This window comes from Lytechinus pictus, chromosome 2 (genome assembly GCF_037042905.1).
Source record: "Lytechinus pictus isolate F3 Inbred chromosome 2, Lp3.0, whole genome shotgun sequence".
Lineage (NCBI taxonomy): Eukaryota > Metazoa > Echinodermata > Echinoidea > Temnopleuroida > Toxopneustidae > Lytechinus > Lytechinus pictus.
The window spans coordinates 64,110,986-64,138,397 of NC_087246.1; the positions used below are offsets into that span (position 1 = coordinate 64,110,986).

At 33.8% G+C, this 27,412-nt stretch overlaps 1 protein-coding gene across 1 annotated transcript; it reads right to left on the reverse strand.

The window, feature by feature from the left end:
• Window positions 1-107: 107 nt before the first annotated feature.
• LOC129269826 (WD repeat-containing protein 89-like) lies at window positions 108-26,796 on the reverse strand. Its single transcript, XM_064095718.1, has 5 exons — window positions 26,727-26,796; window positions 8,337-8,421; window positions 7,293-7,342; window positions 3,762-3,864; window positions 108-249 (listed from the first exon to the last, which is right to left on the reverse strand). The coding sequence occupies exons 1-5, from the start codon at window positions 26,794-26,796 to the stop codon at window positions 123-125; spliced, it is 435 nt and encodes a 144-aa protein (XP_063951788.1). The 3' UTR covers window positions 108-122.
• Window positions 26,797-27,412: the final 616 nt, after the last annotated feature.

The following is a 27,412-nucleotide window of genomic DNA, read 5'->3' on the forward strand; positions in this document are numbered from 1 at the left end:
CATGTAGCGCCGGGTTGCAAACTGGCAACATTTTCAGGAGCTCAAAATCCATTGCAGGGGGCAGTTTATATAAACAATCTGTTGCACTTTGTAGCATGGTTTAAAAGGTTAAGTTATGTTGTCTAGATGGGAAATTGGGAGACTTTTAAACTGTCAAGTTTAATTGGGCTCTTTGGATGTTCGGCTGCCCGATGCTCTCCCCTCGGGATGGGCTTCAGGTAATCATCACTCACAGGACAACATCCAGGACTGAGGGTGAGAGGACAGGAAGGGAAACGAGAGAAAGATGAGGATTGGCATCAACACGGAATGCGAGATGCGCATCACATTATTAATGAGATGGAAACAGAGATGGAGGAAAAGGGAAAGAAGATGGGTGATTGTATCCACACAGTATATGTACACTGTTCATCAAATAATCACTGGATTGGAAATAGGAGATGAGAGCAAGGTAGAGAGGAAGAAAATTATAATTGGAAACAAGAAGGTATATAAAATGTACATCAGATAGCCACTGAGTCAGAAAACTGTTAAAGGTAAAAGACAGTAGTTGCAGCAACCAATTATTTCATGGCAAAGTCTTTTAAATCAAGGTTAATTGTCAAAATATTATCATACATCTAGATCTGGTACATTAATGTAAACTTATCTTTGTAAATCATGAAATCTTAGCTCAAAATTAATAATTCTGATGATCACTAACACAGAAAAGCATATGTGGGACAGTGTATTAATATTGCTTCGAAAAATACCTGACATTTGATGGAATTCCGTGCATATTTTGCTAATTTCTCAGCAATTTCGCATTTTCTTGCAGAGCTATTTGGCATATATTTTTTATACAAACACTTTGGTGGTTATTTTATTGGATTCCGTTCGAACTCATTTCAAGATCATTACCACAACGGGTATTTATCTTTAAGCCAATAATGTTTAATGTTTAGAGGAAGAAAGAAAGAGAGAGGAGGGATAGAGAACAAGTCAGACGAGAAGGAGAAAGATATAACATAATATTCTGTAAAGTTTTTCTGTAAAAATGAAACTTGTTTCTCAGTTCACATACACGTAAATTATAGAATAAAGTGAGGAGGGAATTTTGATAGAGAGAAAGAGGGGGGGGGGGGGGGGGAGCTGCCCGAAAGGTAACATAATTTTGTTTTCTATATTGAAGAACAGGTGTATAAGGACATACACAATGTACAAGACATAGACATGTCTTTTCACCTCTGTTTTTTCTTCTTCCTGTTTTTTCTTATTTTTTCTCCTTTTTTTTTTTACTACTTGAAAAATCTTAGCCCCTCCACTGTTATGCTGCCCCTGCCTACAACACATGAGTTAGGGTTACCTAGGCCTTTCTACCAGACTGCCCCAAATCAAGCAAGGTACCTGACATGATGGAATCAGAAAAGAGGAGATAGGAGCTCCGATTTCATTTTCCTCTAGAACAGCTTGAAAGCCGGAGAGAGATTTTATCACACTTGACCTAACAAGAGAACGAACCTCACTCATACTAATGTGATTCTAAAACATGGATTGTCATGGCGGCTTTTTCATAAAGCTGTAAATGAATTTATTCTTTTTAATATAAAACCTACTCTAAAGCATTAAAATGGTAAATAATTTTCAGGATTTAATCTTTGTCTGTAGCTCTCTGATATCAAAATCACTAAATTTGGAGGATAATTGTTCAAAGAACATTTTAAAGCCAAGAGAGGGCACTACTCTAGATTTGAATATTTCAAATTTCACAAAGAATCAGCAAATGGGAAAAAAAAATCAATGGCTGCTACACTCCTGTAATTGTTTGATGACATTTGATCATATTTCATATTCTTGCCCTTAAACTGAAGCTTTAGCCAGATATAAAGACTGAAACCATACAGTTTTAATCATGCTTCTATTTCTGTCTCCTAATTAATCTACCGGGAGAATATTTTAATTACTTCTTTAGAAAAGCTTATTTTCAATCGAGGGATTATTTCACCTATTTCACGGAAGTGAACTCATTCCACATGCAAGCGTCCATCTTACATCTTCAAGGTCTGAGAAACATCTTTGACCTTATACATGACACCAAATAAAAGATTTAGGAGCAAACTGACCATCCTTGTATCTGGTTTCTCACTGACTGTGTTTTAAAAATAGCAAGTCTTAAAACATACCTTGAGAGATAAAGCATGAATAACAGATTAAATAAATTTTACTATCGTTTTGTTTGCCTAGAGAAAATAAAATGATTTTGAGAGAAAAGTTCTCGTTTTGCTACATGTGAATATAATAACGGCGATATAAAATATATTGAGTAGTAAAATTAGCATGTTATCTTTTGAGTTGGTCTATGTTACAAGACTGCACTGTTCAGAATGTTGCATTATGGGAGAGGAACCTGGTCAGATTTTAGTAGTTTAGGAGTTAAAGTGGTGCTATAAAGACCACTGGTTCATATCTGCTATAATAATATTAATTAAAAAATGCCCCAGCTCCCACAAAAGGAAAAAAATGAGAAAGACTTTTGCCACTATTCTGAAATGCAAAAAGACATTTTATGATCTTCAATGTCTCAATCAACTGTTGAGACATCATATAAGGAATTTCATCATAACACCAATTATTAAACTGCATGCAGGATTTTCAAGTCCTCTAATTGACAAAGCAATCACAAATTGAGACCATTATTGAACTAAAAAAATTGGAATCATTGCGTATTGAATTCATACTCCCATGATCTACAGTAGATATGGATCTATTAACCTACATGCAAGATCTTTAATTTTCTGTAATTGATGAAGCAATCATAAATTGAGATCATTACAATGAATCATTCATTGAACTCACAAATTGCAATCCTCGTGTATTGAATAATACTTCCATGATCTACAGTATATGGATCTATTGAACTGTGTAGAATTTTTCACTCCCTTATAAACAATGAAGCCATCATAAATTGCAATCATTAACTGACCTCACAAATGGCAGTCATTGTGATTTGCGATTGCAGTCATGATCCAAAGTAACAAATGATTTATGGAATTGTGTAGGGTTTTGATGAAGCAATCATAACTTGCAGTCATTTACTGGTCGCTTAAATTGCAATCATCAAGGGTTGTGTTTCACACTCCCATAATCTACAGTAGATATGGATCTATTACACTGTGTAATATTCTCACTTTCCTTTAAATGGTTAAGTTATGATGAAATGCAATTATGAATTGCATCACATCTCAGTGTCCTTTGTTTCAATGCATCTTCTGCAATCATAAATTGCAATATACAAATAGTAATTATATGATGCATCCTATTGTTGCTGTTTTTTTTACAATGTAAAAGCAATAAAGAAGTGCAATAAAAAGAATGAAATCATTTACTACAATGAACCTCAAAAATTATCTTTTGCAATCATGCAAGCAATCAAAAGTTGCATCCTCTATTCAAATTTTCCATGTAAATTCTTCTGCAACCGTAAATTGCATTCATATATTGCAATCATGAATTGTATTTCACCACTGCCTTAAAAAAAAATTTCTTCTGCAGCCACAAATTGCAATAAAAATCAAATATTTTCTTTGATGCTTTCTTTAATGTTCTTTTGCATCACAAATTGCAATCATGAACTGCATACTCTGCTACATACATTCAAAATAATTACAGTATGTTCTGAAAGCTTTGGGCTAATGGAGACCATGATATCGGTGATTGCTTGCGCTCTTATATGAGATCTTATCATCATTGCTCGAAATGGCGAGGAAGCTTTGGGGACTTACCAAAACATGAGGTATGCATCATTATCTACTGCTTCGGTACCAGCACTTAAAATGTCATCGGTGGAGTTGATGTCAAAGCTTGTGAAAGAATTTCCCTCGTAACCTGCATAAAGAGATCAGAACATTTGATAAGACCTGTGTAAGCTGACGTTTTCATGGTGGTTTTATTTTTTATTCATTTTCTTGGGTGAATTTTGGGTGTATCGCCTAAGTTTCCAATGGTGCATGCAATAATAAATAACTGGTGATTATAATGAATGAGTGAAAAATCCTAAATTATCTTAATATCAAAATATTCTATAAAAAATAATACAATTTCTTTGCAATATAAGGAAGGTATGGGATTGCATCAAAGAATTTCACCCATGTGACATATAAAATTATTCACATGGAGGGATAGTGTGGTTTTCAAATTACTTCTTTTTCATATCACACTCACACCAATAAAACCAATGCATGGTCTGTCATAGGACATAACGTAATAGCTTTTATCATTGTGGACTAAGTATCACTGGTGTGTCAGTAGCTAGCGTGCCAATCCTGTCAAAGGTTGCATAAGCATGCCTGCTACCTGCAGTAATGAACAAGTACATAGTTCTTAGAGTAGACTTGTCATGTTTGTACAGTCAAGTGTTTGGTCATGCATAGTTTGAATGTTCAGTGAACTCCAATAACTCCCTGTGCTTCCTTTTATCAACACCCATGTACATGTATAAACATGCCTGGATCACGATTCAAATCACACTAATTTGTGTCAATGAGAAAATAATAATTAAACACATTTCATAAAATATTTAAAACATTAAGGAGCAGCTGTTTGTATTGATACAATGTCTAAGGAGTTTGAAACTAACCAGGGCCCTGTCTCACAAAGAGTTGCGATTGATCCAATCAATCGTAACTCCATGGAAATCCATCAGTGTCATAATTTTTTCTGTAAGAAATTTGCAAAATGTACTTTGTAAACAGAGGCAATCACACATATTGTCAAGAAAACAATGAATTTATGAATATACATCATATCTAGAAAACATTTTGAACTACATGTAACAATGCATTTTAGATGTGGGCATTGCTGACTTTCCATAGTTGAGGTTGATTGAATCAATCGCAACTCTTAAAGACAGGGCCAGGTTAACAACTATAACTATAATATCAAACCTAGTGCTGAAAAAGTTTTATCTATAAACCAGTTTGAAACATAATCCATCTCATGAGAAATACTTTTCTTGTATGTGACTGGAGGATAAATGTATCTACAGTATACTACCATGTCAAGAATGATTGTGTCTGCTAAAATATCAGCCAAATCATGTAAAGAAAACTAAAATGATGCAAAAGATGAATTCCTCATCTGAAGTAGATATTATAAGGATCTGGTCCCTAATCGGTCACACTTTTCAGAGAGGATTTTTCCCCTTTTTGGAGTGAAAATGTCTAAAAAGATGCACAGTTCAATCCAGAAGGAGCTATAATGCACTCTTAAAGGGGCATAAAGTTCACTCAAAATGGATTGGTCCCCCTAGTATCACTCAAAGAGGAGAGTGATTAGTGACTAAATTAGCTCTTTTGTAGTGCATGGTTGAGTTCCAAGATTGGTTGGTTCAACAGAAACAAACTGCTCCTGCCAAGCACTGCACTGTTAAACTATGGTGTAAACAAAACCATTCAGTGTTGAGAGACCAGCATCCTCTTTGTTAATGGGACTTATGTTAAATGTATTTTATTCAACAATGATATCAATTACAAGTAATATCACTTAGTTGCTTGTAAATTATCTATAGAAAACATAATCATATGCTACAAACTAATTTTTTTACCAGAGTAGTACATTAAACTATGGCTAATATCTCGTCTCCACAGTCGTGCGATCAATTAAATTTGCCATTTTTTCTACAATAGAAAACAATTGCCACAATTGACCTCAAGAGCTGATAAAATCTGACATGATCACTACGATTACTCCAAGACTAAGATCACAGTTTTAATCATGGCGAGATATGTGACAGTAGGAACTAGATATTAGCAAGTGATTCTGACAAAAAGGGTCTGAAACCCTAGACTCACACCTGCATGGAATCCATTTAGTCTATTTTTCTTACTCAAATTGGCTAAGATTGCCTAGTGTATTAAGGCACGGATATCCGATTCCCGACACCGTTCACGTGCTTGGACTATAAATATGATTCTAGATTGAACTGTTTTCATGACATACAAGTAATATCCAGGGGTCCTGTGGAGGAATTATACCAATCACAGGGTCAGGTAACCCGACTTGGAATTCAAGATTATTTCTAACATTACTTTTCTCTGGGAAGATTGATCCCCAAGATGAAATATTTGATGTTTTTAAGCCCAAGGTGTTCTCCTCACATAGCAATGCAAACATTAATCGGTGCATAAAACTGTTCTGTGCAAAATTTCAAATACGGCAGTAGAGAATAGGTACAAAAATATATCAAGAGAAGAAAAAAGAGGAAAAGACACTAAATGAGGAAGGTAAACCTTGTTTCGTAAATCTCAGTCTGATTAGGAATGTCTGAAAGAACACTCCAGAACGAGTATGTGGTGACGCTGGTTTAAAATAAAAATGATCAACTTAACAACTGCTGTGTAATCCAACCTATTCATAATAGGCATTTGATACAACCTGTATCTGCTCAACAATACTAAAATTCATATTCTAGAACATTAGCTGTTTTGATCAAATCACAGCCGTCGCCACCACTTACTCATATTACAGTGGTTTAAGGATGATAAATAAAATTGATGTATATCACAGAACATTTGGTTTTGTCCCTACTTCTCCTTGATATCTACAACATATATATCTATCTCAAGATTACTTTAATCATTGTATTACTCTTTGTGGGATGAAAAATAAAGCACAACATAGATTCAAATTTCATATAAGTCCTGACTCCATGCTTAGTCAACAGATTGTGAACCCAAAGTTTACAAGCTGCTACACCCAACTCCAAGTAGATAAATTCAGCACAGCATGAGGTATAAACTAGGGCATTAGACAAATTTGCCCTAAACACAGGCTGTATTGCCCCCTGAAATTATCAAAACCTTATTCTTAGACTCTCATGATTATTTCTGTTGAAGCCCCCCCCCCCAAGTGGTTCCACGATTTTTAATGAACTTGATTTTTTAAAGAAAACGGCTTTGCTTTAGACTCTCTATCCACCTGCTGATATTTCAAGTCACTGCCTGCCTTACTTACATTTGTGCAATATGCATTGAGGAGGAGCACCTGAAATTAAGACAATAGCCCTCCTCAACATAATATCTCCAAACGAAGCCCCCAAAGTATCCCTTAAAAACCATCGATTTCTATCCTAACAAACAACCAAGAGTTAAAATATGAAACAACTAACTGTTAGAAAAAAAAAAATCCAAATTCAATTTGCATGTTATTTTGTTTAAACAAAGAGCTGGTAAGTTCATTTTTCTAACCAACATATAGGTCCTTCTGAGAGTGTAGTTTTAAGCAGTAATCAGGCCTGGCAGTAATATTGGACTTACCTGTAAAAACTTGGGGAGCTTTGTTTCTTTTCATCCGCGTGTCCCAACATCTGAAATAAGAAAACAATCAAAAGAATATTTTCACAAACCATGATAAGAAAGTAGCATCAGGGACAATTTACTTGAGAATTCTTGTAACGGCTGGAGGATGACACAACACTCTCCCACGATGTACAAAATTCAAAATTTCGGTAGATATGTTCCCCATACCCCCTGGATTGCCACCCAGTATTTGAAAATTGAAAAACAACATCTGTGAAGTTTCCAATTTTCAACGGAAATGAAGTTCAGTTTAATTCTATTTATAATTCATGAAATAAAATTCGTTATTGAAGCAATTAGAATGTGCAATATATTCATTTAAGAAAATCTGTACTATCACAGTGGTTTGTAATTACGTCAATGTCACAATATGAATTTTATGATATACAGAATTCTAAAGGAAAAAATCAAATCAAAGATTTTGTAATTGCCACAGAATTCTATTTTGCATAAGAAATTAGGAAACGTGAATTAATTTTGGATTGGTTGTAAGCCAGCAAAAAAACACAGCTATTGAGATGTTGAAGATTCTAAATCAATTAATAAATCCAACAATCTCAGTTTGTACATGTCATGAATACAAAATCATGATTTATCTGTTTATAAATAAAAGGTTATTTGCTTCTGCATTAATTGTAACGTGAGCGAATTATTTTATTCTGAGGGGGAGGATGTTTACTCATTCATAATCAAGAATAACAAATGAAAATGAGTGGAAGGGAGGTTGAATAGAAGGAGGAGAAGGAGAAGAAGAAGGAGGAGGAGGAGAAGAAGAAGAAGGAGAAGGAGGAGAAGAAGAAGAAGGAGGAGGAGGATGGGAAGAGATGGAGGAGGGGAAAAGAATGTATAAATCAGTCAAAAGAAGCAGAGTAATGAGAAAAAGAATAAGAAGAAGAAAAAGAAGAAGAAGAAGAAGAAGAAAAAAAAAGAAGATGACGAAGGAAAAAAAAAGAAAAGATAAAGATGATGGAGAGGGAAAGGTGGAAGGAGGGGAATGTTTACCTGACGGTACCATCTCTTGATGATGAGAATACTGTGAATGGGTTTCTATGTGCAAAGCTTACACCTGAAACAGGTCCACTGTGACCTGAAATCAAACACAACAAAATGGGAAAACTCAGTTACATTCAAAGTAGGTAAAGACAAAGAACAATCAGTTTCATTAAAAAATAATTGATAAAGGAAAAGTTCTACCTTCCACGTACACAGAGAAAGTCTGCTTGTTTGGTACTAAGAAAGAGTTGTAATAAAAAAGGAACAATTAAGGTTGCTTTGTCTCACAAATTACGGAGAAAACAATGCACTGTGCCATTTATCGGTCGGTAAAATTCTTTTTTTTTTTTAGAGGAAACTTCTAGAAGATGAATAGGATCTACATTATTAGGTTCTACAATTTCTCCCTATAATCTTCCCTTCTTTTTATAAATCCAACAATCTTTGTCAGGATTGTAAACCATGAAATCCATGAATCATTTTAACATATTACCATGCAGGCAATACATTTACATCACCACCTTTAAAATGGAAGTGAGTAATTATGAGCATGAAATTGACAATGATAATTGATATCAACAAGATAATAAAGACAGAAAGAGAGACATAGATCATTTAATAATTGTTTGTACTGCCATAATGGCAAGCAAATGTTAGGGGATTTATTTTCTATCATTACCTTAGCAGTGTATAATGTTTGTTCTGGTGTCTGGGAGGTAAATTACAATGGCACCAGCCGAGCGCAAATAATGTAGGTCTGTCTCTATCAATTCTCAAAAATACATTTCCATGATCACTGCAAATACACATTCGAGAAGCCTTCATTAAATATGTCTGTACATTATTATCTAATGAATGATAAAGCTTTCGATGGAAATCAATATTACTTGAACATTGCCCTAATTTTGTAATTGCTTTGAAAAAAATAGGGTTGTTAATATTATCATTTTTGGGTCATCAATGGGTAGACATCTTCCGGCCCAACTCAGATGTAATACTGTTGGTAAACTTTATTTCCGGCATGCATTTTAACTATGATTGAAAGTTTAATAAAAATGTGAGCAAATCTTGCTTAAGTTTAGGAACAACAATTTTGTATTTGATATATATTGACACAGGTTTTCTAATAATACCCCAGATAATAACAATAAGACACACTTTCATAATATATGTCACAAAAAAGAAAAAGAAAATGCAATTTTTCACAACTGCATTGAGTATTCAACCAGCTACATACTGTATAAACATGAAACAAAGCATTGAGGTCAAGTGTTGAAAAGGAACAAAGCATTGAGGTCAAGTGTTGAAAAGGCGGACACTCACACAAGGCAAAACACCCTCTGTTCTATCTAACTCCATGGTTCTATGAATAATACAAGCTCTACCTACATGTATAGAGCTTCCAAACACTCATTAAATACAGGAATAGTTATGCTTTGACACCTTGTTCGGCCATTCATGTTGAACTACACACATCACCATCAATCCATAACCCATTGCTTAAATCAAAGGTCAGTTTCAGCTCCGAACAGGAAAATGAAAATTTGTATCATGTGATGGAAAAAATGATATGTTGTCATATTTCCAATTTGTTTTGTTATCATTTTTTGTTTTACCCTAAATTTCTATTCAGGGCAAATATGCATAATCAACCTGTTCCAATACTGAGTTCAGTTGTCTATTCATGCCATGAAAGTAAATGTACATGCAAACATCTAATTTTGAAATAAAAATCCTTATTCTATAAAACTTATTTCATGGTTAATGTTGTAAATTTGCTATGATCATGAAAAACAGCTGAAACCATTGTGATAATAAGGATAGTGTGCCCTTGAATTTTTCTGAAAATAACATTGAAGGAAATTAATGTATTCCACTTAACACACTTTTTGTAAAGTTTTAAAACATGAAAATTGGACACTATGAGTGAAACAATTATAGGGAAATACCATTAAAAATGTTAGAGCATAAAGTCAGTACATAGGATGTATCCAACTGTAATAATATTCAAATCAATGTTAATGAAGATTCCAAACATAGTATCATATAAAATCAAGCATGTAAAAATACTCATTATTGCTGTTACTTTACAGTTTTAGGCCTAAAACTCCTTAAATTGTATTTAAAAAAAAAGACATACACTGATACAGGGTGCACCCCAATATTCTGTAAATGTAATATATTTTCGTGATATCCTCCCCTTTTTCTTGTCATTATAAATGATTCTTCAAGAGAAAATCTGACCTTTTATAAGGTGAAACCGTTATTGCTTGTCATTTTTGCTTTCGTTGACACTATAAGGTTTTAACTTGCCTATGAAAAATTTGTCATGGTTGTCAAAAATTTGACCAAACAGAATGGACTGACCCCCCCCCCCCCCGTCAATAATGAAATCCTGGATCCATCACTGAACATACATGAGAATTGTGTGTTATTATATTTAATTAGCATTGAGGTGTATTTTGAGGGGTAAGTGATAACAAAGATTCAACAGGAAGAAAGCTCTACATGTGCCGTGATAATCAATCAGTTGTAAAAACTGACTTAAACACAAAAGACACAAAAAACCCTATGTGGTTTTTTACCACTGTGTTTATCACAGCTTATACTGGAGTTACTTTCCTGAAAACAAGTAATAATGCAGAGTAAGAGAAATTTAGATTCATCACAAGCAACCACATCCTCTTCAATTTCTGGCGATTCCTTTTTCATTACTTCTTTTTGGGCAGTGTTCCGTTTCTCCTTCGTAGCTTAGGGTAATGACATTCTACTGCTAGTATTCGGCTTATGCAGGTTCCGATTTCTCCTGCCTTTTTTCGATATCCAGACCCTTATCATCCATTTTAAAAGTCACACCAACGTAACCGACTCCAGACCGATTAAAGCTAATGTGTTATTTTGAATGGCATATCATCCGTTAGTTTGGTGTCAATTTTCTTGGTGTGACAGTATCTCTCCCCCTCTCTCTCTTATCAAATGCAAGTGTCCCTATACTCTCTCTCTCTCTATCTTTTTCCCCCTCTCTCTTTCTCATCTGCTTTGTAAATCTCCCATTCCTCTCTCTTCCATACTTCTCTTATTTCAAACACTTTTCCTTCATCAAGATTTCTAAGAACAAGATGAATAATGCATCAGTGATCAGTATAAAATAGAATCCGAAAAACGTTACGCCCACATCCAAACAGTTTTGGACAGGGCCTTATTACTTGCTCAAGACATAATATGCTTTATATTCTAGTGATACAATTCCTTTATCATTATTACCTACATTATCAGAAAATAGCTATATCAGCTCTTTTAACCCTTTAGCACCTGAACCGCCCGAGACCGCCCTTCCTATTACACACTGAACCGCCCTTAACCGTCCGTACGTTTTCTTTGCGCTATAGTATCTCTTGTCTATGATTTACCGTGGTAATATTGCGTGTGCATACCGTATAGGTTGGCTGCTACATAGATCTGCATAGAAAAGTGTATGCTCCTATTGAGTATAATAGAGAAAAACCGATTGACATACATCGGTGTGTAGCAAGTTCCAGACTGTTGCGCAGTCGATCTCAGCAAAGATGGCTGCGTCCATGTCTCGGAAAACCACTTACTTCGCCGAAGAAGCTCGGGCCTTGCTATATGTTCATCAAAACGTTGGATATCACACAGAGTGACATCTAGATGTGAGTTGGAATTAATTTTTGACATATTTGATCCAAGATTTGGCGAAAACTTTAGTATTCTGTCAGTGATACTTTACATTTTTTTGAAGGCGTGGGACTGAGGCGGCTGAAACCCGCGAACTTTTGTTTTTTTTCTTCTCGCTCTGCAAACGATTGTCAAAGGTCAATATTCATACATCTGATTGAACTTTGCCATGTACCATTCTATTCAACAGGTCCTATGCTACAAAATAAATATAACTTGTAATGAACAAAAGTAAATTCATAAAAAAATATTTCAATTTGTTTGGAACAATGCCTACTTATTACCAGTTTTATTGTTTCCTCCAGTGAGTAATTGCCATTATGCGTAGGAATCTGTAGGTGCTAAAGGGTTAAAGCAAACATGATATACCGTGTATGGTGGATTTCCTACCATTATTATGAAGATCATCTGTAAGACTGAATCTGTTTGGAAATTATAAGATGGACCAGGGCAGCAGTTTTTCTTTTCCAAAATAACACTTATCTCTAATGCATTTATCATTCTTCGTATATAAAAAACAATAACAATTTGACTGAAAATATTAATTACATTATAAATGATTTCAGTACATGATTTATTTTGTTTAGTACTTTCGATGCAATTGTATTAAATTCAGCCACAAGTCCCAGGTCCCAAAAGGATGCAATATTTTTCCTATAAAAAAATATATTATTTCAAGGAATTATTTTTTTTTGCAGAAAACCAACAGCTAATGTTGAATAAACATTTTCACCATTAAAAATGTGGTAAAATTGGAGGATAATGAAACTCGGGTTAACAAAATTCTACCATTTGTTGCAAAGTGTCTTGCAAAACATAACCTCCATTAAAATTTTTCAAAAGACTTGAATTGTGTACAGTTGAAATTTGACCTTGCACAAGTCGTTAATAGAAAAATATGTTGTTGTTGTTGTTGTATAAGCTAAAACAAAAACAACAACATATTTTTCTATTAACGACTTGTGCAAGGTCTCATTTAAATGATTACAACGATGGATGGGAAGTAATAGACCTATGGGAATTGAATAAAAATCACTCATGATGTGCCACTATCATAGATCTAGATATCTTACAGAGATCACAAAATTTTGCGTAGATGCCTTAACTATCGTATAGGGAAAGTGCATTGACCTTCTTAATACAGAATTAACTTACTGTACAAGTCCATCTAAAACTATTATTGTACAACACAATCTAAGAATAGTCTACAAGATTTCGATTTTTGAAAAGTTGTCATATTTTACTCTTGCCAAAATTAGTAGATGCTACAATACCAATATTATATTTGAAGCCTGTGAAATCATATGATAAATCATACAGTCCAAGCTTGTTTCCTTAGGGAGATGAGCTTAGAGGGCACATTCAGGGGGTAAGAACTTACACCAAATGTGATTACTAAGTGAGAAAACTAGAGACACTGGAAAACACACTATTGACGGCTCTGACAGGAGATATGAAAATAGAAGCAGTTAATTAATTAATTATTTGAAGGCACCCACAGGTCTACAGTCGGTAAGATGTTAAAGGAAATTCAATGGAAATTTATATGTAAAAAATGCGGAAAAAAAAATTGTTTACAAAATACACATTTTCTTTGCAAAAAAATGCAATTCAAGGGTGCATGGGTCCCCATCCCCAAAATTCTAATAAATGGATAGTAAATTAAAATAAAACCCATTTCCTGTCTGTATGTCAATCAACCAGGTCAAAGATGATTGTTTAAAAAAATGCTATTTTATTTCTTTATTCTACTTTCTCTTCTTACACCTTTTATAGGAATTGAATAGACATTGAATTAAAAACAACACATAAAAACATATCATCACTACTCTGTTTTGTACATTGTATTGCTTTTATTGGAATCGAATAAATATTGAATTAGAAACAATTCAAGCACAAATATACAAAAACACACAAAGCCAATGGGAACACTCCAATGCAGTGGGAACAGGGCAGCAAAGGGTGAATGCGGAAACCCATTTTTAGAGTGTGGCGGCAAAGCACACCTTTAGCATGTGATGATGAAATGTCAGTTAGGTGTCCCACCTCTGTATTTATTCAGCGGTCAGAGGCTTGTATTGGATTCACAGGAGCAAACAGGCAAGGTTAGGGGTATATGGAGAGGGAATTAACATCTCTAAATGCAAGATATGAACAAGTGTGACTGAGAAAGCTCATTGTGAATAACACTAAAACGTGACCATAGTCAAAGGAAGGGGAAAAACAAGACACAGAGAAAGGGCGAAAGAAAGAGATCAGGTGGGGGGATGATAAAAGAGGGAGGGAGAAAGGGGAAAGAGAGAGTGGAAGAAAAGTAGAAATACATCACACAGAGTGCATTTTACTTGGAGAACTGGATGCTAAACTGATAAATGGTACTACAAAGAAGCTCCACCATCAAAAATAAAACAGAATCAGGGAGACAGTGAGAGAAGAATAATAGAACCTGCTAATTGACAGGGATATTCTCTGAGGATAACATGAGCAATTTACTTTCACACTGGCAAAAATACCAGGTATTTTGGTTCTCCGAATGGGTCTGAATGCACCTCGTAAGAATTGATCATTATGGCATATCTCTGAGCAAAATGAACTCTCATCTGTATGTAAATTACCTCCATCTATTCCTTTGAACAAGGAGATGTATTACAGACAAATTTTGCTTCTCCTTTGTTGATTATCCATTCTAGCAAGGAATGAAAATCAAAGTACCTTTTCGTTTTGACTTTGTCATTAGTCCAGTAGTCTTGCTAACAACTAGTAATACACAAGCAAACATAGCAAATCATTGTAAAAGTTTTACGAAGACTGGGGATTGCTATAAAACCCTTAACATTGTACACATTTTTAATGATTCCTCAATCAGGGTTTATCACATCATGAAAGAATTGCCAAGATGAAGGAACAGGGCACCTTGACACAAATCTAAACAATCAATCCTAAACTTGATTTGTACAAACAAAGCACATAATGATCAATGCAATCCATCATATATCAGCACTATGATCAAATGCCATGCTTTAGGACCCATTTTTCTAAAGCAGATTATGTTCTGAGACTTGATCCAACATATATTATCAATTGATGCTACATAATAAATGCTTGCTTGGAGTGGAAGGGCATGTAGAGGGGGTGAAAACTGGTGTTTGTTTCCACTGCAACATCACCATAACGCGCTTGATATTTGAAGTCTCACGAGATATATTTGTCATCTAAATAGATCAATTATTATCACATAGGAACAAAGAAGTGTAACGGTAAACCTAGGACTATGGAACAAAGTATTATGGGATAGCCATCTTCTATTGGCAGGGTGTACAAATGTATATCATAAACAAAATGCAAACAATACTTTCCACACAAAAACAATCGAAAAGCCAAAATACATTTTGACAGCATGGCAATAAAAGCAAAATCAATTATTAGTGAAAGATTTCACCTATCACTTCAGGAAATCATGAAATGGTTTTATTGATGATAAAAAAGTTCTTTATGTCTTGAAATGTTTATAAAAAGCAGATGGAGTAGTCAACTGTAAAGGGCTTTCTTTTAAATGCACTAACATTCCAACATGACCCACAAAAGTGCTGAAACACAATATTTATCCAAAGCCTTTACATTATGCTTTGTAACAAATCAGTCGATTAATGAATACCTGAACCCTTATTGCATTTCAAAATTTTCATTTCAAAGTAAAGGGATGTAAACACAAAATGTTTTTCCATTCGTAGCCTCCTACAGTTTCAAAGATTCATGCACAAATCTGAGAAATGACTGTAATGATTATTATTTCAAGGAAATTGGGTACAGCATTCAAGATGAATGGTTTGAGGCAGTATACAGATAAACAAATATACCCACAGCTTTAATGACATTTTTCTCTATAATACATGCAGTTTACTTTAACAATCAAATTGCAGATTATATTTAGAGTGGATCCAGTGTGTTGCAAATCTCACATGATCAAAACTTTGATTAGAAAGTTAATCATATGATGGTTAATACTTTAAAATGACATCCTGCATTAGTGGGTGTACAGTCGGAGGCCAGCATGAAAGTGGTTATTTTCGCTCAATAAATGAGAAAGCTAATGACTGTTTCACAGCGTGCATACAGTACAAAGGCAGTGCATTCTCACTGCACTTAAACTCAGTACAGGTGGTCAGATCTCATATAGTTTGAGATCTAATTTTAGGCAATGCGAACATGGTTTCGCAGAGTGTTTTAGGGCAGATGGCATTCTGTCACAATCGATAAAGCCTATTAGTATAGGTATTTCAATTACGAGGCAGAATAATGTGTTTGGATAAACAGATTTGTCTTTTTCTAAAGAACTGAAGTCTGAAATGTATTGTTCTATTTCTTAATGATTACCCTCTATCAGGACTGTATCTTAGTTTAATATTGAATATTTTCTTTTAAATGATGGGGTCCTATAATTTAATTAAAAACAAATTGACAAGATTTTATTGTTGAATGATTTACCTGCCTTGTATTTTGCATTATTGTATTCATAAATTTATTTGTACCATTTGTAAGGTGTATTATAATATAATCATATTCAAGAATATGTTCACTAAATAAAATCAAATGTTGTATTATTTATCAAACTTTGTATAAAAATAAAAAATGAAAAATAGTTTTCATAGCAATCAATTCCACCTAAAATTGTCATGATAACTGAATAAGCTTTCCAATGGGATAGAAATTAATGTATCTGCCTCCCCCCCCCTCCTGAAATTTGATGACCTTTCTAATGTTGTCAGAATTTGTTTTTTGATGGTTCATTCAAAAATCAAATGAAAATGACATTTGACCTCTTCTTTTTATAGTTTCAGAAATTTAAGCCCCCTCCCCTCGGAGATTTGCCAGGTATGCCAGTGGATAAGATACTTTTTCAAGGGAATTTTGTAGAAAGAGTTGTGTTTAAATGCATAGATAATAAAGCGCAATTCCCTATTGCACACGTTGCGTTTGATTTTTTGAAGTTGTGTTCATCTCGCAACTCTTTCTACAAACGGCCCCTATATATTCCAATTCATATTTCTCAATAAAACTATTCATATTAATCTTTAAGTCAAATTCATCACTTATTTCAAGTTTAAAATTCATCCCACTGTTAATTGTTTTGAATATCAATGTACACTAGTTAAATTGATATTTTAAAAAGCCATAACACAAAACAGCTACTCTATTTATAAATCTATTATCATTTCCTTCACCTTACCATCAACTCATACCATATTTTGATGCAGACAAGTAATGGGGTAGAATGAAAATAGATAATTGATTTATTAATGGATGAACGATGGCGTGACAGAACAATCAATATAATGTCTACCTTATGTACAGTTATAATATGCACAGTACTCCAGGCCTCTTTATTAAATTACAATGCCTTTGTAAAGGTGAAAAGGTGCTTTTGAAGTAATTGTTATATAATTCTGGTTTTTATGGTCCATTTTAGAGCTATTACAGGCTTGCAGCTCCTGTATTTTCTTGTTCTTTAATAAAGATTTTATTTCTTCCATAAAAAATAAATATATTAACCTATAACAATGTTCTTATATAATGTATTTAGTAAAAAAAAGTTCTTCTTTCAATAAAAATTCTCATATTTCTCCTAAGGGGAAAACATTACTCTTTAGAGCAGTTAAGTACCAATACAACGACCGGCTGCTTTTCAGTGGCAGAAAAATTCTTCAACCTCTTTGAAAAATGGTCACATATTTTACTCTCTTTCAACCAATCAAGTAATAGGATACGAGGTATAATGATACATTATAGCGACGTTCACAGAGGAAAAAATAATCAGCTACAGACTTTTAAAAGGCAATCAGGTTTATTAAAGAATTCAAACTTCATGATGACCATAATGTATATCAATTTCCTAATCTACTTTTCAGCGGACACCTTCACATTCCAACAAACAATGAATATCATGGTAAAATCAGATGAGATATCATAAGATTATATTAGTCTAATGGTGGCAGTATACAAGTCTTCATGCAATGAGGTCAACGCATTACGTTATGTGCCCTCTAGGAATAACTAATGGCAATCAACAGCCCTAAAATCTACATTGCCGGCATGCAGTCTTTGGGCCTAATGGCCATTCAAATATCTAATTGCATCTTTACATCTTCAATGTGGCGACACTATGACCCCCACAGGCATGAATACATTACTCATCTTTACTCACCATCACAACTCTGCTAGCAGCGTAATGGATTTCAAGAGGCTTTACTCACATGTATTTTTACCACAACTCTAATAACATCATTTAAATTACAACAATCTAGATTGAGGACATGGAGGGGGATTTTAACAAATTGACTGTTTCTGCAATTTTGCAATTCCCGGAGAGAGGCTGGGTATCTAAGAGCTTATAAGGTCACGTGTCAACTCTAATCCTCCCCAACCCCTAAAAACAAACAAAACACATCCGAATTGCAGCCATTTACTCTTTAGTGTTAGTGTTACAAAAAACAACTTATTATCGTCATTTAAATGCCACAATATCGATTCCTCTCAGTCATTATAATTTCCTTTCCATCATGTCTAACATATATTCTAAATGCAATTTCATTTACTGAAATGTCAGTCGATGGAAGTTAAAAAGACACATCTAAAAGCTTTCACTGAAGAAGAGAAATCAATTTCCCCATCTATGGTTATTGGCAGACGAGAAGGTATACAGACACCATATACTAATGGAATATTAAATGAATCCCTCTGCATTTCATACATATTTTGTGCCAATATTTGGCTCAACTTATATGCTGATGGAATACATGTAGTCATGAAATAGTCTTTACATCCCTAAAAAAGCAGTTCTACAATGTTTCAGAAAATGTGTCATCTACATTGTCAGTTTTTATGTTTTTAATAAGCTATGCATCTAAAAATTTATTGCCGTTTTATACTGATTTTTTTTGGGTATATTTGTAAACCCCGACTAGTGGTGAAGAAAGCTTCATGACAGAAACTAGTTTTTCTTTTAGTCATCCTCAGGCACTAGTCGGTGGTAATTTTTTTCCTCTTGTACATATTCTTGTTGTTTTTTGCCTGGAAATAAAATGAAATAATTAACAATAAATAAATACATGAGCAAGAAAATTGTAATACAAAATAAACTATCCCACTTATCAAACACCATTACAATGATAAGTAAGTAAAAGAAAATAATTTCTCGTCAACATGTTAATACTTGATATAACCAAAAGATATCAAAATATTGATCAGTAGGAAGGAATCATGAAACTAATTATAATCTGTCATAGTGCTAACCCCTACAATAGCTCAGTTTTCAGTCACATCATGAAACAATACCCCTCAAATTTTAATGAACATACATATATTTGACTTGAAACAATAAGGTAATTTTTTACTATAAGTGCACAGTTTAGTTCAGATTCTTTATGGTATGCACTGTTTAGAGAAGAGAAACTCAAAATGCATCTTTGAGAATCTCTTTTGTTCCCTTATATCAGAATGACTTTGACACAATACAGATAACTGTCAGACCAAGGCCAGTATTACACAGTTTGACAAAGTTTGGTGAATGATTACAATGATCATTACATGCAATCTATAAAAAAGAATAATTGATAAATTTCATTTTGTGTTCTGAACAATTTTCTATCTATACAGGATAATACTATTTTGAGTACAATGAATGTCTTTTGACCTATGATAAAATACATCTCTGAAAATTTGAGATTCATAATTTTATACAATATATAGATATATTTTTCTCTCCTCTCTCTTTCTTCCTAATCTTTCATTCCCCCTATTCTTCATTGGTGACACTTTTTCATCTGTATGAATTTGTATTGTATTTAATATTTATTTATAATGTTTACTTTATATTTAGTTATATTTCTATTTGTACATGTAAACTTTCACCCATTTCAGTCTTTGACTGCTTGTGATTGTATTTTGATAGTTTTATTGCAATAAAATCCAATATATATTTTCAAGCTCTCAACTCACATGTCATTTTTTTAAATAATTGAATACATTACTATGTGCAATCAATCACAAAATTAATTGAAAGATCAATTATATTTCGTGTTAATGTCCTGAACAAGGTTTTAAAAGGTTCATATCTACTCAAGATAACATTCAAAATACAATTCAGGATCGATGGCATTTGACATCTGATTTAATACTGGACAACAAGTTCAGATTCACAATTTCATAAATGATGCCTCTTTCTATTTCTATCTCTGTGCAAATAAAATTTAAGCCTGAAAAATACAAAGGATATAACGGCTGTGGTGAAAATATAAATTGAATAAAAAATCAAATAGAGCTAAAGAGAAAAAGAATGAATTTATAAACGATTTTTCAATTTAGCCTTTTTAAAGTAGGATAATATCATTTTAATGAAAACTTACAAGTTAGTTTTTCAAAATTCATAGTATTCATAAAATTCAATCATCCAAAAAAAAAAGAATCACATTTCTGGCTGAGAGCAGCTTTAATCCTCAATGTTGTAAAAGGACAAATGAAATGGTCATATGAACTTTATGATATTCCCCCTTCCTCTCCACCCTTCATTTTTGTCAGGAGTCAATTATCAAGGCCTATGAGGTGTACAAAATAATACCATTATTTTATGTGGGATTTCTCTTCATCTCACACTTTATTTAATTTTGCCAAAATTTTTCTTACAATAGATTTAATAATCAAAACAAATATTATTTACTACAACTAAAGAAAATGACTCTTTCAACCTGGAATTGATCACAACAGATGCTAAAAAGCTACAATGCCTCACCCCAAAACAACAGAAATTCGAACAAACAAATCTAACTGGTTATCAAGGGCAAAAGCTCTTAGTGTTAGTGATTCAGGAAGACGTGCGGATGCATTAGATGACTATACCAACATGTGTGATTTATTCATTATGGGTCGAAACGGACCATTTATGCAGTATACCCCATCCAGGGCATACAAGCAGCTAACATATTTTATTCCAGCTGCCACCTTGGTGATACATAAGTGAATTGACTGGCAATAAAGTATCTGAAATAGAATTATTCAGAGGCAGAGAAGGTTTTCTTTTCCAACAGAGTATCTCATACATTAAACATACAAGTATACACACCAGGGGGCTGCTTACACGTAATGCCTTGCAACTGATCGTACATTTGATTTTTACGACTGATTGGATATAATGATAAATGTCATCAATCATTAATATCAGCTCAATTATCAATTGCTAAACTTAGTGTTGATGGGACCAGAATGCATCAGATAAGCAGTGGATGAATATACCATTACATGATGGGAGAAGTGGAGGGAAAAGATTCAATTTTTTCATGCGAAAGCACTGCCAAATTCATTTATAATGGAGTACTACCTAAATCTTTTTCACTGCATCCCTTCATTCATCTTTCATGAATATTCAAAGATTACGTTTACTTCCTCCTTGACATTTATCTAACTCAACAATTATATAACTTCTGTCTCTCAACATTTATCTAACTTAGCAATCAGCTAATGATTTGCATTCCATGAATACACTAAAAACAAAGAACCGTGAAAATTCAAATGTTAAAATGAGGAAAACATCCCAAGGTGTTGAAATTACACTTAGAGTTTTATAAACACCAAAATGAGATAAAACAACCAAACATATATATTAATATGAATCTAATACTGGTGTATTAAGGGATTGGTGAGGCACTCTATATAAAACCGGGTGGTGTATGTTTAATACAATTTTCCAGTATATCTTGACTATGAGCCATTACCTTGAATGGTATTGACTCTCAAAATTGTCCAAAGAATTTTTGTTTTATCTTCCTTTCCTTTTCCTCACTATTAGTATAAAAAAATCACCTCCACATTATGCAACATTTTAACTTGTATCAGGCATATTTTCTGTTTCTTAGCTATTTATCTTTAAATATAGAGGGAGTCTCTTATCATAATTGATATACAAGCAGAGTTTATTATTTCGATTTAAACTTGTTTGTTCTCAATTTGACCCTTTATTGATAGCTCTTTTGTGACTTTCTGTATTCCCTTCACTGAGAAAATTCCCTCCCCCACATCTCATAAGAAATAAAGGCACTTCATCATTCAACCTCCAACATAAATCCTGTGTTTAGAATCTTGGAGTGGATGATGATGGTGATGTAATCCTGATATTGTGATTGATTGTGGGGAGAAGCAAGAAATATCTCCCAACCCACGCTCTATTCTCCCCTCTCCTATCTACAGGTCATAAAGCATTTGGCATGGGGTAGTGAATTTGAAGGTATGGCCTGTGGCTGTGTTTGCCGAGATGAAAGCAGAAAAGCGGTGAGAGATGAGAAGCCGAGCGGAAGATTCACGATATATGTAAATGTCTTGAGAGAGAGACAAGTATTCTTGAATTCGACAATCATTGGTTAGCTATAGATATGTGTTGGATCATGACGTATGCATACAGGCTCCATGTTTGCTTGGATTGGATGCCGATGAAAGGAGGGTGGCTATAACATCACAGATCTCAATAAATTAAACAACTGTATTGAGGTACTTTTAACTCTGTTTGTTTGAATTCTCAGAAACATTACATAACCTCTGCAACCGTCATGATAAATAAAAAGGTACAGTCTTAATTTCAAGGAGTTAATGAATAAATCCAGATTGGCTTTGAATATTGACAAGACAAACATTGGATCGATGATAAATCCCAAGAATTAATGATAAAATCAAATGTTCTGCTTAAATTTAATGCTTAGCTGATTACTTTCTATAGCAGATCTGGTTTTATTATAAATCCTTTAATTATAAAGGGTAATATTCTAAAATAGACAAGGATTACATCTCCTTCAATTTGAAAAATGATCATGTAACTATCGAACGATTAATTTAATGCAAAACAATATGCTGTACATGAAAATTGCCTAAGCAAATTCAAGTAAATTTGTGATCATTAAAAATTTCATTTAAAAATGTTATGACATTCATTTTTTTTTTACAATTTCATTCCAATTTAAATGAAAATCCTGGTGTAGATGAAATCAAACATGTATAAATTTTAAACAACCTGGCTTACTATATTAACTTACAAAATATAAAAAAAAATAAACAACAAAGTTTCATAGTTAAGCAATGAATATTAGAAACTGGACATTCTTTAAGTTTTAAACAATATGTTTAAAATAAAAACAAAACTTGGTCAGTTTATAAATACAGCAAACCAGATTGTTCAAAGCATTTTTAGTGCAGGGTACTGTACGGGTGGTTTATGCATTGCTTGCTTCAGCGTAAAGCGGTACTCTTAACGGAGACACCATCAGCTGTATTAGGTTGAGAGTGCATGCAGTGAGTGCTAATAAAGACATTAGTGGAATGGATGTTAGAAAGATCTCCATTATAAGGCCATCACACACTACACCTACTGCTCATTAGGGATGGTCTTTAGACCCCTTCTCAGTCAAGTAAAGCAAAGCTCAAACTACAGTCAAATGAATGAAACGGATTCCAGTCCAACTGACAGTATTCCATTGGTAATGATGTAATGTTTCGCCGAAGTGACTGTGGCATGCCTTACATGGCCGTATGCAGCAGGGGGTGGGGGTGGGGCAGTTGTTCCCCCCATCCAAAATATGAAAAACTGACATTTTTACTGAAAAATAATTCACCAAAAGTTTAAACAAAATCTTTTAATTTCAGTATTTCACTTTAAAAAATGCAAAAGTACCAAACTGACAAGCTCCCTCGCTTTAAAGTTTCTTAATTTTTTTACGCATCTTGCCCTCCCCCCCCACGAAAAAATTATGAGTGCGGCCATGAAGCCTTACAACTAGAATACCGGTATCTACCCCTTCTCATCCAACTTGCTAATCATATCTATAATCGTGTGGACTTTAAAAGCAAGATTCTAGTTGGATAGTAAAAGAATATGAATTTTCACATGTTGATTCTCCCCCATACCATAAGATCACCAAGCCAACTTTTAATAAAATTTGAGTTATGGTTTAACCCTCTTAAAAGAAAATTTATTTATTAACCTTGATAAGACTTTCTATTTTCTGTTTCTGTTTATGATAACTCCAGTAGGAACTTGGCAGGACAACATTTTGCTGGTAAACGCCAAGCTGGTATATAACCAATTACCTAGGAAACATTTTACGTCTAAGTTAATCAGTCAAGACTTTCTCTTTAATAGAATAACTGTTTCCTCTCTGATTCAATTTGTACCTTGATAAATTATTCAAATTTTCTGAATCTTCTATCATCACAATGTTATACAGAATATCTTTACGAAAAATGTATAACATTGATTCAATGTTCTAAGCCATTCATACATGGACCTAGTAGGCTATAGTAGCTAAGATATTCCTTTATCTAATTGAAAGGGAATTGAAGAATCTCTTCAACTTCTCTGATGCTTGATAGCTTATCCCTTTGCCCTTTACTTCTCCCAATTTCTTTTCAATTTTCTGTTTTACGAGGGAAATTTGAGCCTAAATTGGATTCTCATTCGATCTGTAAGCTACATTGGGAAAATGAACAGGAGAGGTGCCCTGCCATGCCTTCCATACGCATCGACTTGAAATTAAGTTTGATGGAACATTTTGGGCAGGCACGGTCATTCCATCTTAAATGGCAGATAGCTGAAATGGAGAAAATATTTGTTTTCAGTGAAGGCATGGGCTTTTTGTGCACATAATGAAAGCTTAATCATACGTCAACTCTTGACAAGTTGCATACACATCAACTATAGGTGGTATTATCCATAGATGACATTTTGATATATTCTATGGATATAACTTTTATTAATCATAATTATAGAGGACTTATCATGAGGTGACAAAGTCTGGATGATGCTTTGGTTTTCAAACAAACATAATCTAAAAAGCTGTCATGAAAAGGGCTTTTTTCTTCTAATTGACAGCAAATCTAGTTTATAATATGTGAAATTACTATAAAAAAACAACATCTCAAAATTCTAAGCAATCCAAAAAGTTTTAAAAGCAGCACAAAATAACTGGAGTTATCAAGAGGCAAATATATTTAGGGCAAGGGTATGAGGCACATTTCTACACTGCACCACAACTAGGATTTTTTTAAGGCCACATAAAATATCCAAGGGCATTGAAGCCCATCAATAGGGTACGAAGAGTCGTGGCCTTGAATAAATCAAAGCCTTGTGAACTCAGCCAATCATATGCCAATATTTCAGTAGCTTATAAAAGTCAATGTAAAGTGCTATCATACGCAAGTTTATTTTCTTCTATAATCTTGAGTAGATATGAAGTGAGTATATAGGCTCTCTCGCTCTCTGTTTGTGTGTCTCTTTCTTTTTCTCTCTTGCCAACCTCACCACCCCTCTGTCTCTTTCCTTTCTCCCATTTCTCTCTTTCCTCTCTCAAGACATTTGAAGTCATCTATCAGTGATGAAAAATGAAAAAATGCTATGTGTGAAAATGAAAAAAAAGCTATTGAACACATTGCAGACATCCATTGCCCTCTCCCCCTCTCTCTCATGGTCTCACCTTTTCTATGTCATGTGACACATTATGCACCCACATACTTCCCGTCCCTATCTCGTCAATATTGCAATCATCTTGATTATATTGTATTCTCATGATGAATTGCAAAACTCAGCACTTAACGCTTCATCCATCTTCACACCCTAGAGAAATATAGAAAATGGTAGGAAAAGAGGAAAATTACATTTTTCACTACCGCCTTGCATGAACAACTACTATGTACAGTATAGAAAGGTTCCATAATTATTTTTCCAAATAAAAAGAAGTTCAAATATGCTTTCTTTATTTTTGCCTTTATGTTAATAGAGAATTTTAATATTGCTACCAAGTCCAATATCTTTTCAGTAATTTGTGTATCTTTTTGAATATGTCATAACAATTCTTTTCCTGTTTAAATACTTTGAAAATTTAGAGCGGAAAATAAATTTCTTTATTTGATTTAAAAGATAGTAATACATTACTTTATTCACTCACTTACATCATTCATTCATTCATTCATCCATCCATCCATTCATTTATTCATTTTGTCAATTATTCAAACATTCATTTTAATTTTTCATTCATTCATTTATCATCTCCCCCAAATCCATCCATTCATTTGATCTTTTTTTTCTATTTGATCTTTGATTTATTTGATAATCTATATTTATTGATCTATTTATTGATCTGTTTTATTAATCTATTCATTAGGTATCATACACTCATCTATTTACTGATCTGCCTGATCTAAAATACACATCCCACTACTGTTAATACAATTCTTTCACACCCGAGGCGACAGCTGAGGCGGTTTTGACTGCTTTGAAAATACAGAGTGTTGCTAATCATTCTAATGACCTTGATACAAAATGTCGTGCTTATTCAATTTATAGAAAAAAAAGAAATGATCTTGAGTAACCTCATATTTCATTGTTGGTTTAAATCTATGACTTCATTTTTCATATCAGTATGCAGAAGAATTACTCTATCAGGGGAAAATTGCAGAAAGAGTTTAAACGCAAATCAAGCACAAGTCAAAAGTACACCCATTTCATTGGTTAAAAATCAAGTTGGGTTTGAATTTTGGATTTGTGTTTTATTGTAGCTCTTTCTGTAGTATGTTTCACAATTTTCTAAATGATTATTTAGAAGACCAAATCACTATTTTAGCTTGTTGTTCTGGCAATAAATCATGGTCCCTAGTATGGTCAGATAAGCTTACCTGTGAGTTGACCTCGTGATGACATGGAATCTTTACCGACCAATTTGATGGTATGATCTGAACACACCATGGCTATTAATGGCTCCCCACATCGTGCAAACCTACATAAAAAAATAAAAGAAAATGGGTACACTGTTATAACATGCATAGATGGACCGAGTGTCAACTCAACCAACTTATGTGGGTTTTTTGCCCAAAATCTGGCAGAAACTTTCAAAACAGTATGCTGGCTTGACAATAAAATATATATCAATCAGGGAGGCGCGATAGCTCAGTTGGTAGAGCGGGGGACTCGTATTCCGGTGACCCGGGTTCGATTCCCACTTGGTGCGCTAGTGCCCTTTGGAAAGGCATTAATCCTCAGTACCAGGTCCTTCGGAGAGGACCTTAAGCCGTCGGTACTCTGGTTGCTTGCTTACAAGCATTCATGCTTTCTTAGCAATCAGGTAAAAAATCACCAATACAAAAATATCTTAGTATTAGCTTTTTTTGCAGTATACCAGATTCATGTACCCACATTATTTCAGTTTGAGAACAGCATGCATTAACTAGAAAACTCTCTTTAGGCTGCATTAGAAAATGAAAATAAAAATTATACATGTACAATTAAATGTGCAGTTAGGATGAGGAGAATTATGACAGTTGTCTATTGAATTTCATGGAAACGGAATCCAAACAAAAAGATA

Bases quoted from the DNA above. Each gene is read 5' to 3' on its own strand.
- LOC129269826 (XM_064095718.1), bottom strand. From the start codon at position 26,796: ATGGTGTGTTCAGATCATACCATCAAATTGGTCGGTAAAGATTCCATG. The intron at 7,343-8,336 runs GTAAACATTCCC...TTCTTATTTCAG, and splicing joins TCAAGAGATGGTACCGTCAG to ATGTTGGGACACGCGGATGA. The intron at 250-3,761 runs GTAAGTCCCCAA...TCTCACCCTCAG, and splicing joins GATGCATACCTCATGTTTTG to TCCTGGATGTTGTCCTGTGA.